Consider the following 20248-nt stretch of genomic DNA (forward strand, 5'->3'; position numbering starts at 1 on the left):
ACACTTTGGCTCAAACATCTTCCGTGGTTCCTTTATTTCTATCATATTTAATCTGTATCCTGGAGATAGTTTCTCAAGACATATTTTGGTCTCAACTACATCTCTTGTAGCAAAACACAGGCACTGACTACAAAGCATTGGTTCCAGAGTAAAGACCGCCTGAATTCAAATCCTTGTTTTACTTACTGGATGTATGACTTTGGGCCTATTCTTGACCTTTCTTTTTGTGCCTCAGTTTCCACCTATAAAAAGGAAGTAACAACAATGCCTCCCTCATAATGCCGTGAGGAGGATTAAAATGAGAATACCTGTAAAGTACTTACATAAAACCACACCTGGTACAAAGAAGCACTTCATAAATGCTATTTGCTATTATTATTATTGTTATTATTAATCTCCAGTACTTCCTAGTATTCTCCAATACAAATTATTTGAGGCATATCTGACAAGCTTCCTGCATGTCCCCTTCTTGCCTAGTCCTCCCCCAGCAGGTCTTTACTCTGCAATATCCGTCTCCACTATAATGCTGTTCCACGTCATCCATCTAAATCTGAACTACACGCCATGGCCCAGCTTTCACTCTATCTCTTCCAAAAAGTCTTTCCCAGTTGGTCATGGACTGTAGCATTTTCTCACTTGTCAATTTTTATCAAGAATCACATTATTCAATACATAAGCACAAAATAATACATATTATTTAATGTTGTAACTGAATTACTTAGTACTATCCCTATACCTAGTCTGCCACCTCTCTGAGAAGAGGGATCATATCCTCCACATCAGCCAGAGCCCAAAGCTCAGCACAGATGCTCAACAAACAAGCACTCCTGATGAATACACTATAAGGCTAAGAATATTATGGTACTAGAAGTAAGCGAACAGGATGAAACTTCTCAACTACAGACTACTGAAGATGTCACCATCCCCTCTTAGCTTCTGAATTACTTGCAATTAGGATTCTTTGCCAACCATTCCAACCACTCAAGAAAATGACACTACGGACATCAAGTATATCCTCTTAACTAGATTCACTGGTCTACCAGTACTTACCTCCCCTAATTCTCTGCTATATGTGACTCCAAAATACCACTTTTTAATAAGCTCTTGTGTTTACATACTGTGTTTACACTACTTGTGTTTACATACTGACAGAGGAAGACCATGTAAAGACACCAGGAGAAGACAGACATTTATAAGCCAAGGAGAGAGTCCTCATAAGAAACTAATCCTGCCAACACCTTAATCTCAGACTGCTAGCCTCCAGAACTATGAGAAAATAAATTTCCATTGGTTAGGCTACCCAGTCTGTGATACTTTGTTAGAAAGCTCTAATACAAGAATCCAGAAACAGGTTGATACAAATACAGTCAAGTGATCTTTGACTAAGGAGAAAAGGCAATTAAATGGAAAAAGGATGCTTGCTCTTTTCAACAAATGGTACTTAATCAACTGGACAGCCACATGCAGACAGACAGACAGACAGACAGAAAAAGAATTTAGACACAGACATTACACTTCTCCCAAATTTAACCCAAATGGATCAAGACCTACATGTAAAATGCAAAACTATAAAAATTCTAGGAGATAACTTAAAATTTAGGTGACCTCAGTTTGGATTTGGAAATGAGTTTTTAGATATAACACCAAAGGCATGATCAGCCAAAAAAAATTTTTTTTTATAAGCTAGACTTCACTACATTGAAAAACTTCTGCTTTGTTAAAAACATTGTAAGAAAATGAAAAGACAAGCCACAGACTGGAAGAAAACATTTGCAAAACACATAACACATAAAGGACCTATATCCGAAATACACAAAGAACTCTTTAAAACTCAACAATAAGACAACCAATCCAATTTTTAAAAAGACAAAAGATCCAAACAGACATCTCATCAAATAAGATATACAGATGGAAAATAAAGCATATGAAAAGATGCTCAACATCATAGGTCACTATTGAAAAAATTACACTGGTGTAAAAATTACAACAATAATGGGGGCACTTGGGTCGCTTAGCTGGTTAAGTGTCTGACGTCAGCTCAGGTCATCTCATGATTCATGAGTTCAAGCCCCACATCGGGCTCTGTGCTGACCGCTCAGAAACTGGATGGAGCCTGCTCTGGATTCTGTGTCTCCCTCTCTCTCTCTCTCTGTCTCTCTCTCTCTTTCTGCCCCTCCCCTGTTGCTTTCCCTCCCTCCTTCCCTCTCTCTCTCTCAAAAAAAAATTTTTTTTTAAAATAAAATAAAACAACAATGATACTACTACACACCTAGTAGAATGGCCATAATCCAAGATGCTTACAACATCAAATGCTAGCAAAGATGCAGAACAATAGGAACACGATTTGCTGTTTCTGGGAATGCAAAATGGTGCAGACACTCTGGAAGAGAGTTGGACAATTTCTTGCAAAGCTAGAGAGTCTTACCACACAACCCTTCAACTGCACACCTTGGTATTTACCCAAATGAGTTGAAAACTTACGTCCACAAAACCCTGCACACATGTTTATAGCAGCTTTATTCATAACTGCCAAGACATGGAAGGAACCAAGATATCAATCAATAGGTGAAAGGCTATGTAAGCTGTGGTATGATCATACACTGGGATATAATTCAGTGATAAAAGACAAATGAGACATATCAAGCCACAAAACGGCATGAAGGAAACAATACATATTGCTAAGTGAGAGAAGGCAGTGTGAAAAATCAGCAGTCCTATGATTCCAATTATAGGACATTCTGGAAAAGGCAAAAGTATGGAGACAGTAAAAAGAACAGTGGTTGTCAGAGGTGGGAGAGGGTCTTTAGGGAGAACAAAGAAGCAGTCTCAGGTAATTTTCTGGGCAGTGAAAATACTCTGTATGATACCATGATGGATACAATATCTAATTCATTTGTCCAAACCCACAACATTCTATGAGTGAGCCCTAATGCAAACTTAATTGAAGTTCATTAATGTAATGGACTTTAGTTATAATAATGGATCAGGGGCGCCTGGGTGGCTCAGTTGGCTAACCATCTGATCTCACGGCTCGGCTTGTGAGTTCAAGCCCTGCATCTGGCTCTCTGCTGTCAGCATGGAGCCTGCTTCATTCCTGTCTCCCTCTCTCTCTGCCCCTCCCCAGCTCATGCTCAAAAAAAACAAAGCAAAAAAATAATGGATCAATACTGTTTTGTTAATTTTAACAAATGTATCACACTAATGTGATATTAATTGGGGTATACAGGAACTCTGTACTTTTTGGTCAATTTTTCTGTAAGCCTAAAACTAACTGAGTCCACAAAAAAATACAAGTAAAACCCTGGGTACCATAAATGAAGGGAAATAGAAAACCAGGGCTGAGGCTTCCAACAACAGTGGGATAAGGATCAATACAGAAGGGATAGAGAAGGGGAAAAACTGGTCTCTATGAACTAGATGATTAAAGCTGGTTTTTTAATATTTTTATTTATTTCTAGGAGAGAGAGAGACAGCGTGAGCAGGGGAGGGTCAGAGAGAGAGGGAGACACAGACTCCGAAACAGGCTCCAGGCTCTGAGCTCGCAGTCAGCACAGAGCCCGACGCGGGGCTCGAACCCACGAACCGCGAGATCATGACCTAAGCGAAAGTCGGACACTTAACCGACTAAGCCACCCAGGCGCCCCCTAGATGACTGAGGTTTTAAAATTATTTGAGGACAGGAGCACCTGGGTGACTCAGTCAGTTAAGCATCTATAGCTCAGGTCCTGAGCTGGTAGTTTGGGAGTTCGAGTCCCGAGTCAGGCTCTGCACTAACAGCACAGAGACTGCTTCCAATCCTGTTTCCCTCTCTCTCTCTAACCCTCCCCTGATTGTGCTCTCTCAAAAATAAATAAAAATTTAAAAATAAATAAATAAAATAAAATCACTTGAGGACAGATGAACAGATCTTGGGACAACTCAAAACAGTACACTGGAACAGAGACTTACGAATAAAACTAGGACTCACAAAGGGCTTGGTAAAGTGAAAAGAAAAACAAACAAACAAAAAAAAACCCAAAACAAAATAAAAAACAAAAACAAAAAAAGCAACCCCCAAGCACAGGAAGAGGATAACAACAGCCTGTCTCGGCTTGGGCTTTGAATAGGCAGAAAGAAAAAAGTCCCTTAAGAATTCAAAACCAAGAGCCCAGCTGCTCATTGGGTTTGGGGTTCAAATGTGCATTATCCACAAGGTATGGGGAATTTCAAACAGAAATTAACATAAATATCAGTCCCAGACCAAAGAGACTCCTGAGGTTCCTGGAAGAGGCAAAAGCAAAACTGTTTTGGAAAGACACCCCCACAATTTGAGCCACAAAAAAATTTTTACAGAAAAAAACTTCATGAATTCAGAATTAAAATAAAAATCTACCATGAGTGAGTCAGCAAATACAACAACAGCAAGACTAAATACCCTCAGAATTTGAAAAGACAGAACAGTAATTTGAAAGAGAATGTTAAATATGTAAAAACAATCAGTTAGAAAAAAGAATCAGAAACAAGAAACAATGTGGAAAAAAAAAACCTATGTACAAAAAAGACTCGAAAAGTCATAAAACAGAGCTTCTAGAAATATAACTATGATAATTTAAGAAGCAATGGAATCTGCTATGGACTGAACTGTGCCCATTCCACAAATACCAAATTGTAAGTTGAAGTCCTAACCTCCAAAGTGATGGTGTTGGGAGATCATTAGGTCTAGATGAGGTGTGAGGGTGAGGCCCCTCACGATGAGATTGGTATCCAGAGATACTCTCTCTTTCTCTGCCTTGTGAGCACAGTGAGAAGGTAGAGGGTGGCCATCCATAAACTAGGAACAGAGCTCTCAGCAGAAACCAACTGTGCTGGCACATCCTGATCTTGGACTTCAAGCCTCCAGAACTGTGAGAAAATAAATTTTGTTTAAGCCACCCAGTCTATGATATTTTGTTTTGGCAGCCTGAACTAAGACAGAATCCAACTGACCAAATACTTAGTAGTCTGAACATCAAAATAAATGATTATGATGAATTAGAACCCAATGAATAAAATAAAAATCAATTAAGTCCAAAAATAAATAAATGGAGATGTAAAAGCTCTTCATCACAACAGAATGTCAACTAATAAATGCAGAAGAAGTTAACAGAGTTAAAAAAAAAAAAAAAAGCACTCCTCTGCAGCCACAACAGTAAGAACTCAGGTAAGAGTCACCATGAGATGCTAAAACTAATGGGTGCAAGTTAGATAAGGAAGGAGACACTATACAGTCTCGACATATCTCCCTACAAATTATTTACTAATTACAAAAGAAAAAAATAACTTCATACTAAAGAAACCTGGCAGACTCAGGTTTACCAAGTGATCAAAACTAATATTAATAATGAGACGAGTCAGCATCATAGGTCTCCTGATATTACTCAGAGGACACAACACATATACATTTCTGCCCAAAATGGACATTCAGCAAAATAAATGATGCATACTCCTAAAAAATGTCAGTGTCTAGAAAGACTAAGAAAGGCTGAAAAACTATTCTAGATTAAGAGAATGAAGTGCCTTGGAAACTACAAGTGACATAGGATCCTGGGCTGGTTTCTGGAGTAGGGAGAAAGTAATATTATGGATATCATTAGGACCTCCGGTAGAAACCTGAACACAAAGTCTAGAAATCAGATAACAAAAGTATTAATATTAAAATTTTCTGCTTTTGATAACTGTACTGTGGTTTTAAGTGAATATACTTATTTTGAAAAATATATATTGAATGTTTATGAGTAAAGAAGCGTGTCTGCAACCTAACCTCAAATGGTTCAGATAGGAAAAATAATATGTACAGATAGAAAGAGAAAATGTGATAAAGCAAATGTGGCAGTGTTAACCACTGCTGAACATGGGTAAGGGTATAAAAGAGTTCTTTTATTATTCTTGCAATTTTCCTATGAGTTCAAATTATTTCCACCCAAAAAAGGATTTTAAATTTATTTATTTTGAGAGAGAGCATATGTAAGAGATGGGGACAGAGAGAAAGAGAGGGAAAGAATCCCAAGCAGGCTCTGTGCTGACAGTAAAGAGCCCAAGTCAGAGCTCCATCTCACAAACCATGATCTCATGACCTGAGCCCAAATCGTAAGTCAGATGCTTAACCAACTGAGCCATCCAGGCGCCCAAAAAAAGGATTTTTAAAAAGCAACCAATTATACAGATACAATCAAAGATACTATATATATGAACCATAATACAAAACACAGAATAAAGAGTTGGAAAAATCATGACTTTATGGGACATGGTGAAATGAAAGGATAAAACATATGATAGGGAAACAACAGAGAGATGGGGAAGAAATAATAGTCAAAGATATACCAGCACAGAATTTTCCAGGACTGAAGAAATATGCTGCTCCTTATAGACAAACAACAAATACTTATATTCAAATCGACATCTAAAAAACATCAATGTGAAAACTGCAGGACACCAGGTTAAAAAAAAATGTTAAAAGTCAATCAGAAAGAAAAGATAGATGCTACAAGAAACAATTAAATTGACAATAAACTTTTTTTTTATCATTTTATTTTATGACAACAGACTTCTTAACAACAGCAACAGGTAACCAGAAGACAACAGAATATCTTCAATGTTCTGAGACAAAATAATTGTCAACTCAGAGTTCCATACCATGCTAAATTATGATTTAAAAGTAAGGATACAGTAATGACATTGGGGGGGGTGGTGAGTTCACCTTACATCGTCCCTCACTTGAAAAAGAAAGAGGCAAAGAGAAATAAAGAGACAAAAAGAGAAAGAAGGAAGGAAGGAGAAAGGAAGGAAAGAAAGGAGAAAGAAAGAACCCTACGGAAGGAAGGAAGGAAGGAAGGAAGGAAGGAAGGAAGGAAGGAAGGAAGGAAGGAAGGAAGGACGGACCCTACCAAACAGTGTTCACTGGGAAGAACACTGAACCCAGAACACATGAGTACAAGAAACAATGGTGAGCAATGAAACTGAAAATACATACGGGTAAATGTAAAGAACAGTCTGTATAAATAACGTTAGTAAATACTAATCAGGAAGACATAAAGCAATGCAGAACCAAAATAAGAGACAATACAAAAAGGTAGTAATTGAATTACACATTCTGAAGTCCATGTACGGACCAGATAGAGAACAGAGATGTTGAGTAACCTGATTATGCCTGTTGGAATTTTAAGGTAATCACCAAAAGTATAAAAATAAAATGTTTGACTGTATAACTGTGAATTCAACGGTCGGGGGGGGGGGGAATAAAGGAAAAGTCAATCAAAACCATCTGAATAGTGAACAAAACAGACTAGAAAGACAAGACTGGCCCTAATGAATTTGGAAAATTTTATACTATAAATCAAATGAGTTCACATCCTTCAGCTGGCCTTCATTTGTCTGTATCTTGTGTATACGAAACACTGTCTATCACATTTCCCAATATGGACCCTTACTTTAGTCAGAAAGGCTCTCTTTAACTTCTGTCCACTTTGGCAGCACAGCAGTATTTTCATCCATGTTTACTCATATGGCTCCCCCCACCGTTCTCTATAAATGCAAACCCAGTATTTCTTCCAGCCCCACATCAAGACATGCTCTTCCAGGAAGTCTTTACCAATTAACCCCAGGTTGTCTTACCCTTAAATTGAATTTCTATAGAATTTAAGATTCATCATTGCTTTTTTAATTGTTAAAAACACTGCCTTAGGAGTGTTCCTTAGATGTCCCACTTAGGCATATTTTGTTTCCTTAATCTGAGCATAAGCTCCTCAAAATCAGAAAGAAATTTTTTAGGATCTCCTAAACAATCTGGCACAGTGTTGTTGATTATTCACTTAAGGATGAAGCAAACTTTAAGTTATTTTTCTTTAATAAGTTCAAAAAATATGAAATCTGTAAAATATGCACACATAAACACATATCTCATATATAAAAATATCTCAGATTTTTAAGGACTTTGTTTTAATCTTCAGAGAAGAAAGCTCAAGTGAACAGATTTTAAATAGTCATTTCCCGTTTTCTTTTCATTTTTGCCAATTTTAAGAGGAGTCCACATGCTCAGAGCTAAAACGCACAAGGTCAAGTGAAAGGAAGTCAGACATTACTAATACAGGGAAGATTTTAATAAAAACTGAAAATGTGGCCCACATTTGATTTCTGCGCCATCCTGAAGAAATATTACCTAATAGTTACCTTTTACTACAATGTTAGGAGGAAAGACTAGGGATAAAATTTAGAAGTTAAAAAAGAAAAGAAAGGTAAAACACTGACAAGATAAAGAAGATCTAATAAATGGAGAGAAATAACATATTCATAGATCAGAAGACTCAATGCTATTAAGATTGCAAATGTCTACAAATTGAGCTGCAGATCCCACCGAATCCCAATAAAATCCCATCAGGCCATCTATAAGATCAAACATCACAAAATTATGCACAAAGACATGAAAAAAAATGACAGCATGCAAAAAGCAGTGAAATCTAAGGTCTAGTTGATTGCACTGTGCCAATCAAGCTCCCGGTTTTGATAACGCACTACAGTCATATAGAAATGTCACTACTGGGGGAAGCTAGGTGTTGGGTACACAAGACCTCTGTACTTTTTTCTGTAACTTCCTGTGAGTTTATAGTTATTCCAAAACAAAATGTTAAAACAAAATCCCAGCAGGCTTTTTTGTATAATTTGAAAAGCAATTCTAAAATTCACATGGAAAATAGGACTTAAGATAGAACAGTTTTGAAAAAAATTGAATATAGTCGGAGGACTCAGTACCTGAATCCAAGACTAAAAAGAACAGTAAGCAAGACCGAGATGCACTGGTACAAGTACAGCCATACAGCTCAACAGAACACAACAAAGGCCAGAATATCCCCATACATGTGTCAAAAGGTACTAAGGCAAATTCACTTGTGTTTCGTTTACATGAAGTTCTAAAAGAGCTTTTACATGACTGAAATCAGAACAGGGATCGCCAAGGGAGAGGGGGATGAGAGTCTGGGAAGGGGCATGAGGGAACTTTCTAAGTTTAAGGAAACGTTCCATCTTAATAAAGGTGTGGGTTTATGCAGCTATATGTATGTTAAAACTCTTCTAACCGAAACACTAAGATCTAATCATTTTACTGTAAGTAGACTATAATTTTACCTTAGAATATGTAACAGCATAAAAGCTTTGTAAATATTTGTCTATTAAAAAACAGAAGAAAATACATCAAAATACTCAGAGTACTTATCTCTGATCTCTTGGGAGTCAGATCATTTTAAAATTATTATTTAAGAATGCATATGTACACATAATGTATATGTCATGACAATAAAACAAGATTTTTAAAATGTATGCCACAATAAAAATATCTAGTCCATATTCTACTGTCCCACTAATTCCTACATTAGTTACCGTCCAAACGTGTAGCACTGTTTGGAAGACGCATCTTTGCAGGTCCTCCAGTAATCCCTCAGAAAGAGCTGGGAGAAACATACTGACCTTTCTCATATTCCATTAGTCTTAAAGACACTGCTAAAGAATTGTTATACTCCGCAGAAAAATTAAAAGTTACTATTAGTGTTTCTTCAGAGAAACTACAGCAAAAAAACAATGAAATCTCACAGATACCTATTTTCTAGTAAAAGTTCCTTACTTCCATCCAAGCTCCTCCCTCTCAACTTTACTATCTTTATAACTGACATCATTCTCTCACTACTAATTTGTTCGAACAACTGTTTTATGTGCTCCTCAGTCAGGCTTAAAATTTTGAAGTCCTGCAGGGCTCCTGGGTGGCTCAGTAGGTTGAGCGTCCGACTTTGGTTCAGGTCATGACCTCACAGTCCATGGATCTGAGCCCCATGTTAGGCTCTGTGCTGACAGCTCAGAGCCTGGAGCCTACTTCAGATTCTGTGTCTCCCTCTCTCTCTCTGCCCCTTCCCCACTCATAGTCTGTCTGTCTGTCTCTCTCTCTCAAAAAGTAAATAAACATAAAATAAATTAAAAATAAATAAAATAAAATAAAAAATTTGAAGTCCTGGGGCTCAATCAGTAGAGCATGCAACTCTAGACATGAGGGTCATGAGTTCGAGCCCCACAATGGGCATGGAGCCTCCTTAAAATTAAAAAAAAATTTTTTTGAAGTCCTCTTTAAATTATCTTTCTCCATCCTCATATTTCTTCACAAATCCCCATTAAATGTTTCTTCATGATGCTTCTCATCAGCTCCTTTCCATTCTTTACCACTTCTCACCTTGTCCGCTCCATCACCATGTACCTCACCCTTAGCTTATTCCATATAATATTCTAGCACAATTCCGTGAATCCCTGAGGGTCCCTGGGACTCTTGTTTGAGGGTGTGAAAGGTTAAAATGGTTTTCATAAGAATATGAAAATGTTATTTGCCCCTTTTACTGTGTTGACATTTGCCTTAATAGAGCAAAGGCAATGGTTATAAAACTGCTGGTGCCTTGGCACAAATCAAAGCAGTGGCCCCACAATGTACTACCAGTCACCATATTCTTCACTGCCATGCACTCAAAAGGAAAACAAAACAAAACACCAGTTTCACTCAAGAATGCCTTTACTGAAGCATAAACATTGTTAATTTTATTAATTCTTTTTTTAAACTTTTTTTTTATAGATTTTATTTATTTTTGAGACAGAGAGAGACAGGACATGAGCAGGGGAGGGGCAGAGAGAGAAATCTGAAACAGGCTCCAGGCTCTGAGCTGCCAGCACGGAACCCAATGTGGGGCTCGAACCCACAAACCGTGAGATCATGACCTGAGCCGAAGTCAGACACTTAACCGACCGAGCCACACAGGTGCCCCAATTTTATTAATTTCTGACCCTTAATACAAGTCATTTTAATATTCTATTTAATGATATCCACAAAACACTTCCACTGCATACCAAAGTACAATGGTTGTCTCAAAGAATAGCATGTGTGATTCTGAGTTGCAAACTGAACTAGCCACTTTTTCCACAGAACACCACTTTTATTTAAATGAGCTGACTAACCAGTCATTCATGCTTAGATATTTGACATTTTACTGAAAATGAACTAATGAATCTGTCACCAATAAAAAAGCCAAGAGTATTTATTGCAAGGGATACATTTAGTACTTTCAAAGAGAAATCTGAATCTTGGAAAACCTCTGTCTACCATCAGTACTTCAAAACTTTTCTGCCAATGGGGCTCCTGGGTGGCTCAGCCAGGTGAAGGTCCGACTCTTGACTTTGGCTCAAGTCACAATCTCACAGTTTGTGGGTTCGAGCCCCACATCAGGCTCTGTGCTCATTAGGAGCTTGTTTGGGATTCTCTCTCTCTCTCTCTGCCCCTCTCCCAGCTTTCTCAATAAATAAACTTATTAACTTTTCTGCCAAGAGGAATGATGATTTTTGACCTTGTATAATAAAATAGGGAAACTTTGGTAAGACCGGGATAACTCAGTTACTCTCTATTTTCTAAATGACTAATGCATGATGTTAAAAAAAAAAAATCACACATGGGTTAAAATAAAAATTAAGTCCAAGAGAGACTTTTAACATAACAGTAAGAAAGGTTCTTTGATATTGTCTTGGATTCCACATAATAACTAACTTTTAAGAAGGTACAAACTGTCAAGTTGTGGAAAAGTATCAGAGGAAAATACCCATAATTATCTGAAAAGGCTATTAAAATATTCTCCTTTTCCAAATACATATGAGAGACCAGATTTTCCTTATACGTCAACAAAACAAAATATCCCAATAGAATAAAAAAAGAAGAAAAACTGAGACTGTCTTCTATTTAACCAAATATTAAGGAGACTTGCAAAATGTACAACAATGTCACTCTCCTCACTAAATTTTTGTTTGAAAATACGGTTATTCTTCATAAAAATGTCATTTCTGTGACATATAATAAGTTTATTATTCTTTTTAATAAATTAGTATTTTTTTAAAACTCAGTTATGTAGAACTCCTAAAATAGTCAATAGCAATAGATATAACATAAACTACTTTGGGGTTCTCAATAACTTTTAAGAGCATAAAGGAGTTCTGAAACTAGAAAGTTTAAGAATCACACATTCTATTTAGCAGACATTTCCATCTTTCCTCTCTGATCCATTCTCTGAATGATTGCCAGAATAATCTTGAGCGCTTTCAACATTACTCCTTGTACAAAAACCTTGAGAGCTCCCAACGTCCTACCACTTCATATCTAAATAACTTTATCTAGCTTCCAAGAAGTTTAAAATTGGCCCCCCCATATCTAGCAAATCTTATTTGTCCAAGCTCCCCAACACAAGCCTTCCAGTCCCCAGCCCTTTACCCCAATAGCTCACACACACCTGGGAATACCAACGCCCCCATTCCCTTCTCTGCCTACCTCTTCTCCCTCCCTGCCCCTCCCCGCTACCTAATCTTAACTCACTCTTAGGGGCCAGTGGGTAAAAAGGACAGTGCCTTGAATGTTAGGCTTAAAAGGATGTACTTTAGTCTACAGGCAATGTAGAGAAGATTCTTTGAGCAGGAAAAGGCAGATGCCCATCTCAAACTTCTAAAAAGGCTTCAATCAAACAAAATAAATGTCTTATTTAAACGTAACTAAAATTCACAGTCAAATCTAAAATGCTTCTACAGGGTTTAAGGACTAAGATAAGCAATGCATTGTCACACTAGGAATCCAAACCCATAATCTCAGATCAGGGCAGCCTGGAACTCGAAAACGTGGCATCTCCGGGGTGGGGTAGACTGAAAAAGCTAAAGCAGAAAACAAGCATGTTTCATCTCTTGAATCTAAGGCCTTTTGGTACTGGTGAACAAAATCCTTTCCTAAAAGCCCAATTTAAATCTACTAAAAAACAAACAAAATAAAACCAGTACATAACAGCTACATACACTCACCAGTCACAAAATGTCTTTAGTTTAACATGAGCGTATCTTCATATGCACATAATAGATATGACCATCGCTTAATATGCAAAAGATGCTAGCATTAAGCCTGCTGATTTAGTTTAGGCCTGATAATACTCCACAATGGGTAATTCATTCTGTACCCACTGCTGCCAGAACTTTAAGGGCAGCCCAATGCCACCTTCTCTGTAAAACCTGCTGTGATTTCTCCCAACCAGAAACAATGATCTTCTTTCTCTAAACTCATGTAGCATATGGTTTGTTCCCTTTATGTCAGTTCATTCATTCATTCATTCCACAAATCTGTATGGAGAGTCTAATATGTGTCAGGCACTAGGACACAGTATTAAACAAAATAAAAACCACCAGCTTCCTGGATTTACACTATAGTAGGAAGAGAAAGGAAATACACAACTAAATAGAAGGTGACAAACATAATAAAAATGAAAATTAGTTAAAGAGCACAGGGTGAATTTTCTATAGAGGTAACAGAACTTCAAGTTCAGATTCCCTCACTTGCCTCTGTGAGTGCTGAGAATTACTGGGACATGCAAACTGGCGTAGGAGGTGACCAGCAGCAGACAGGATGCTAACAGGGAGCATTTTATGAAGCACTTCTGAGTAAACGCCTAAAGAGATCAAAGAAAAGGACCTGACTCTAAGGTTACAGCATTTTGTTGGGACATCTTTTCTCATTCTAAATATTCACTTTTATACCAAATTTTTTATTTTAATTTATTTACTTACTGAGGGCCCCCAAAACTATACAAACTTCAAGCCCTATAAAATCTGGATGTTTCTCTGCTAAAGACAGAAACTTAAGAGTGGGGAGGGGTGCCTGGGTGGCTCAGTCAGTTGAATGTCAGACTTTGGCTCAGGTGAGGATCACACTGTTCATGAGTTTGAGCCTCGCATCGGGCTTGTTGCTATTGGTGCAGAACTCACTTCAGATCCTCAGTCCCTCACTCTCTGCCCCTCCCCCAGTCGCACTCTCTCTATCAAAAATAAATAACCTTAAAAAAAAAAAAAAAGGAAAGTGAGAATGGGGTGCTGTTTCCCATAAGGTGGTAAGGAAAAGACACATTAAAAGGTGACATGTGAGCTGAAACCCAAGGGAAAAGAAACAAACCATATAGCTATTGGGGGAGGGCAGAAATCAGGCCCAGAACAGCAAGTGCAAATACCCTGAGGCAGGAGCAAGATAGGTTAGGACACTAGCAAGAGAAATATATAATAAATAACACTAGAAGCAATTAATGATTACAGGCACACTGTGTAAGGCACAGTCCTAAACACTTTTCCAAGCATCACTACTTTACAGCTGAGTAAACTGAGGCACAGAAAAAAGGATTAAGTAATTGGCTAAGGGTGGTGAATCCAGGCAGTGTGACTCCAGAACCCAGCTCTTAAACCACTTTACTAAGCTACAGAGAAGTCGGCTGTCCAGATTATAGAGTGTCTAGACCATCTCTCAGCCTGTAAGAGATTTAATATGATAGAAAAGAAGACATCAAAAAGGTTTTGAACTCCAAACTATGATAGCTCAAAGAAGGTACATATTTTACATTCCTATAAATACCAGGTGCCAAGACTGTCACTTTTGCTACTCCACTCACAGTCCCTAACACATTTCCTTTCATTGTATTGCTATTCAATGTAGGATGGTTGTTCAATGTACTCTCAAAAGAGAACCACCAACCTATTCACTCTCAATACAAAATAAGGTATTAAATGTTCTGCCACAAATAATTATATGCACATATTAAACCTTGGAAGTAAGTACCGCTTTTAGGTAATCAGATCCATAGCAAAGTCAGATAACCTGGGTTTTTTGTTGTTTTTAAAGCTCTCGGGAAAGCTCCCACTGTCACTTTCCATCTCAAATATCTACTGATGCTGGAAAATTCTACCTCAATTTACCTTAAATACTCAAACGACCTTCCTGAAGTATAGGACCATTTTCTCAGGTCTTTGTCCTCTAGAAAAGTAGAAAATAAGCACAGCCTCAGACACTCAGGCTTTATTTTCCTTCAGCTATTCTTTTCTCCATGCTTTAAGGTATTCATGTTCCTCAAAAGAAGTTAGGTTTCAGAACTGAGTTTTCCAATCTTACAAACATGGACTATAGTGAAAGAATTAGTCTCTGAGGATACTAATCAGAACACCTTGAAAGACACACAGCTACAAACCAGCTAACACAATTCACTGTATGCCTGAACAAATGAATTTTCCGATTTCACCGCCCAATCTTCCGTTTTTCTCCTATCAGCTTTCATAGAGGCTGCGTCTGCTTACACAGACTACCATGTGAGTGCTACTTTGATGCTTAGCAACAGTGCAGCCTCTGCTTCACAGGGAATGGCTTCCAAACAGACACTGATAAAATCAGTATCAACATTTCCAAAGCAGGCTCTCTACAGGACACTGATTCTAAGGGCAAGCAATATGTATTAGGGAGAAAAAGAATCCCACGGTCAAGTAAGCTTAGAGTTTGCTGGGTTAAGCAACATTCAACAGGTTTCTTTACCATGTGCCGTCTCAGTCTTTAGTATACTGATAGTAATGCTTTCTCTGGAGCATCCCAGACACATTTTGGGAAATGCCTACAAAGTCCTGTCCAGAATAAAAGATGATTCCAAGGCCCCAAGCCTTAGCAAACTGTCAACACCGGGGCTTTTGACAAAAGGCGGACACAAGGAAAGGCCCATCCGGAGGCAGATGTGCTCTGTAAAGAGGCCGGGTGGAGACAGTGGGCTAGAGCTCAGGAGGAAGCACAACCTGGAGACACACCTGGTTGTCACTCACAGGGATCAAGCCTAAGCCCTGGCACTAGGGGAGACACTTCCTTAGAAATACAGGGAGACCGGTCCTTCAGGCATCTCTGCCTTCCCCCATCTCCAGCCTTCGTGTCTTCTACTTCTCTCTAGCAATAAATCTCGAAAAACAACAGGACATGGTGTAGGAATAAGACAAATTAAACTGAAAAAACTACCTGAAAGAAGATAGTACAATGCATGTGAAAAATCCCATTAATGTTGATAAACGCTGATCATGTGATCCAGTAAACTACCTCATTTCTCCAAGAGAACTTTTTGAGATAACAAACCTACAGACGTTCACTCTTTTTGTTTTTCTAAATGTAATGAATGCTATGAGCCATGTCTCAAAAAAAATACCCATACGTACGTTAAACCTACTGATGTCAGAGAGTTTCGTGCACCTCCTGAGGCCCAACCACTGAGCTCTCTAGTTGTCAACTCCTAGGTCCCTAGGTAACCGCTGCCACAAATACTTCATTTCACAGATAAAGTCCACGGAGTTACAGGACATTTAAAAGCATGACTTTTTTTAAAACTATATTTTCATTTACTTTAAGATGGTGCAGAGAAAATGTATACTTGTATTTTTTGGTCTAGAAAAAAATGAAAACTTATTTGTTGGGCAAAACTCAAGTTATTTATCTAACACCATAAATAGAAAGGCATATGAGGGTAATAACACCTTCACAACAAAACAGCTGAAAGGCTAAATGATTTTACAAGGCCACACAACTAATGAATTCCAGATCTTCCACATTCTACTGCAGTGCTTTTTAACTAAACCATACCACCCTGAACAAGCATATTATTACATTAGGTAGGATACAGTTTTAAAATAAAAATCCCTTGAAGCACTCACCTTCTAAGAATGACTATAAATAATTAAGTCTCCAGCTTATTTATTTAATCTGATCTTTCCATTTTTAGCACCTAAACACTGACAAATTAAGGAGCACATTAAACACACTGGCTTTTGAAAACAAACCCTCTAATGTACTCCTCTCCATCAACACAATTTGTATAATTAAGAAAAGTCTAAAACAGTGAAACAAATACAAAAAAATCTGTTATCTTTATATGTGGACATGATTACAGACAAAAATACAAACAACGTAAGCTTTGGGTGATTTAGCAAGCAGGCGGTATGATGCCAAAAACCACATAGAGTTTCTCTGCTTTGGGCCCCCGGTATGGGAAAAGTCTGGCGCGGGGATCAAGCATCTATTATCTGATGTCCATTTGGCAAACTCTACAAAAACAATGAGGCCTGGCTGCACAGCAGCAGTTAAGTACTCCAACTACTACTTAAAAGATCCGCTCTAACAGAGTATGGCTACAGCACATATGCTGAACTAAAAGGTGTGCCTTAGGGGCGCCTGGGTGGCTTAGTCGGTTAAGCGTCCGACTTTTGCTTAGGTCATGATCTCACGGTTCGTGGGTTCCAGCCCCGTGTCGGGCTCTATGTTGACAGCTCAGAGCCTGGAGCCTGTTTCCAATTCTGTGTCTCCCTTTCTCTCTGACCCTCCCCTGCTCACGCTGTCTCTCTCTCTCTCCTAAAAATAAACAAAACATTAAAAAATTTAAAAAAAAAAAAAAAGGTGTGCCTTAATTTTTCCTCTGGAAATTCAGTAATACATTCTCTGTCCATACCCTAGCTCTTTAGAGGCAGTACTGCTATTGTTAAGAATGTAGTCTCTAGGGGTACCTGGGTGGCTCAGTCGGTTAAGCGTTCAACTTCGGCTCAGGTCATGATCTCCCGGTTTGTGGGTTCAAGCCCCGCATCGGGCTCTGTGATGACAGCTAGCTCAAAGTCTGGAGCCTGCTTCAGATTCTATATCTCCCTCTCTCTCTGACCCTCTCCTGCGCTCGCTCTTGCTCTCTCTCGCTCTCAGAAAGAAATAAAATATTAAAAAAATTTTTTTTTTTAAAAACGCAGTCTCTAAAGCATGAGGTTCAAATTGTGGCTTTGCCACTTACCCACTTTGGCAAGTTACTGCAAATTCCCTGTGCCTCTGTTTCCTCAAATGCAAAACAGAGTTAATAACAGCACCTACTTCATAGGGTTGCTTAAGGAGTAAGCAAATTAATACATGGAAAAATCTTACAGCAGCGCCTAGCAAATAATAAGCACTCCACAAATGTTAATTCTCATTATCATTACTTTAAACAGACAACAAGAGTAATCAATTTATACCTGTATTGCACGTAGATGTCCTTAGGAAATTACAGGCCTTAATTTTTTTTTTTTTTGTTTTTTTTACTTTTTAATCATGTGGCTTAACTACCATCTATTTTTTCTAAATACAGTAAATGCATAGCCAATTCTTAAAAGAACTTACTGTGCACGGTCACCTAAGACTTACACACTAGTAAAGTTTCAGTTAATTTTTCAATTAAATATAACTAGACTCCCCTAACCAGCTCTAATCTACTTGGATCCATTCACTTCAACTTTCATAATCACACCAATTACAAAACACAGTCAATGGCCATTCTTACCTGGACTATTGCACTGACTGTTCTTTCCCCTCCAATCTCCGCTGCAGTAAGGTAGATCTTTTAAAAGTACGAATCTAATTTTATTCTTCTACTTAAAACCCTATCATGGCTCCCCACTGTCCTATAGAAAAATCTGACCGCCTTATAAGACCTAAGGGCCCTGTATGATCTAGGGCCACCCCCCCTTCTCTGGCTGCTCAGGCCATTCAGGCCTTTCAAATTCTTACCCTGTTCCTTGGGGCCTCAGAGCCTTCCCAGATTATGTGTCTCTATCTGCCATTGCCTCTGACTCCCCAAAGGAGATCAGGTCTTCCTGTTACATGCCCTCCTAACCCTAATCCTAATCCTCTTTTCTCCCGGGCAGCACAAAATAAAACTGCAATAAAATAATTATCTAAGTGGTTGTTTAATGTTCTACTTGCTCCTCCCCCCCCAAAAATAAACAAACTCCCAGTAAGATTTAAGAACAGGTCTATCTTTTCCCGCTACAACCCAAGTGCTTCAATGCCTAGTACCGTATAGATAAGCGGTGTGCACAAAACACCTGTATTATCTCACGAGAAAAACTGATGAGACAGGTGATGACAAAAAGCAAATCACCCACAAAAGGAGACTAATGCAGAATCCTGGCTGCCCTGTGAGTTGCCATTCGTGGGCAAAATAAAGTTACGACGAAACTTTCCCAAGTAAAATTAAGTTTGTGCATCCTCCGACGCTGTGTGAAACAGTAGCTGTACTTCAGTCACCAGTAAGAGGACACACAACTAAATCAAGACTGCCGCCACCTTTGGCACTATCCGCTTCTTGGCAGCCTCTTCGAGGCCAAGAGTTGAGCTGGCCATGGAAGGGTGATTTATCTCCCACATTTAGAAGGGGTCCCTCTACAACAGGAATGCTGGCCGACTAATGGACTTTGAATTCTAACCCAGTCAAACCAGTACCCTTTCTGAGTATTCAGTTCGCTTAAAAAAAAAAAAAAAAAAAAAAAAAGAACCCGAATCTTCTGTGTCACTGACAAAAACAAGTTTAATAAGGCACCACAGTCCAATTTGGAGAAAACAAAGTTGCTTAGTTGCTTTTTTGCTCCAAAACAGGGAGGAAAAAATTATACTAACTACACCTATGGTACAGACCAAAGTCATTACTTGGAAGATTAAAAGAAACTGGTATGCGGATGCTAAGAGGCCAGGGGTTGGGGGGCCGTGGGTGGAGGTGGCCCAGGATCGTACCTACCGCCTGGCCCGGTGGGCAGCAGTGCCCAACCCGCAGCGGCCAGTCCCAGGTCCGTCTGATGGACGCAGGTTTGACATACGCCAACCCCCCGCCGTCTGGGTCGTCGCTCTGACCCCTGCCAATGCAGCAAACGGCCAGACCCTGTCCGCGCTGTAATGAGCAGAAGGCCGGCTCGCGTCCAGGGGAGGGTTCAGGTAAGGGCTCAGAGGTCTCGGGGTGACTCGTTTGGCCCTTTGTTCGTTCCAAGGCGGCACAGCCCACCCCCCACCCGGGCGCCCGTTCCTCCTCCGCCTCCCCCACTGCTCCCGGGGCGCCCGCGCCTCCCGCGGAGGGACAGCGCGGACGCGGGCACCCAGGCGGCGGCGGCGTCCCCCGCCCTACCCGCGGCGAGTCCAGACCCCACGGCCTCGGCGGCGCGCGGCCCCTCGCCCTTACCTTGTAGACGTCGCCGTAGGTGCCGCTGCCGATGCGCTGAATCAGCTCGAAGTCCTCCTGCGGGTTCCGGCGGGACAAATCGAAGCCGGGGTTCATGGCGGGCCCCGGGTGCCCCCCGCCTCCCTCCCGGGCAGGGGAGGGGGGGCGCTCAGGGGGCCACACGGAGAGTGGGAGCTGCAGCCGGCCCCCTGCTCCCCCGGCGGTCACAATCGCCCGGCTCCACGCTGCGGCCGCCGCCGCTCCTCTCACGCCGCCGCCGCGGACGACGACCGGGCTAACCGTCCCCGCCCCCGCAGCCTGCCGCCAGCCGAACCCGGGTCACACCCACAAGGAGAGGAGAACGCTCGCAGCCCCTCGCTCGGGGTGCAACTCCAACATGGCTTCCG

At 39.9% G+C, this 20248-nt stretch overlaps 1 protein-coding gene across 4 annotated transcripts in view; it reads right to left on the bottom strand.

Moving 5' to 3' along the window:
- MAP4K3 (mitogen-activated protein kinase kinase kinase kinase 3) overlaps positions 1–20248 on the bottom strand; it is a 194724-nt gene extending 174476 nt beyond the window's left edge. For 3 of the 4 annotated variants that reach the window (XR_005531592.1, XM_039251258.1, XM_039251257.1), the window contains exon 1: positions 19863–20248. Coding sequence is in view for 2 of the 4 variants with exons in the window: in XM_039251258.1 (XP_039107189.1) it covers positions 19863–19958 (96 nt within the window). In the remaining 2 variants the exon portion in view is untranslated. Of the gene's footprint in view, positions 1–19423; positions 19444–19862 lie in introns of those variants that run through there. The other variant, XM_039251259.1, reaches the window with a different exon arrangement.

The sequence above is a fragment of the Hyaena hyaena genome, unplaced genomic scaffold (genome assembly GCF_003009895.1).
Source record: "Hyaena hyaena isolate Hyena2069 unplaced genomic scaffold, ASM300989v1 scaffold_388, whole genome shotgun sequence".
Taxonomy (NCBI): Eukaryota; Metazoa; Chordata; class Mammalia; order Carnivora; family Hyaenidae; genus Hyaena; species Hyaena hyaena.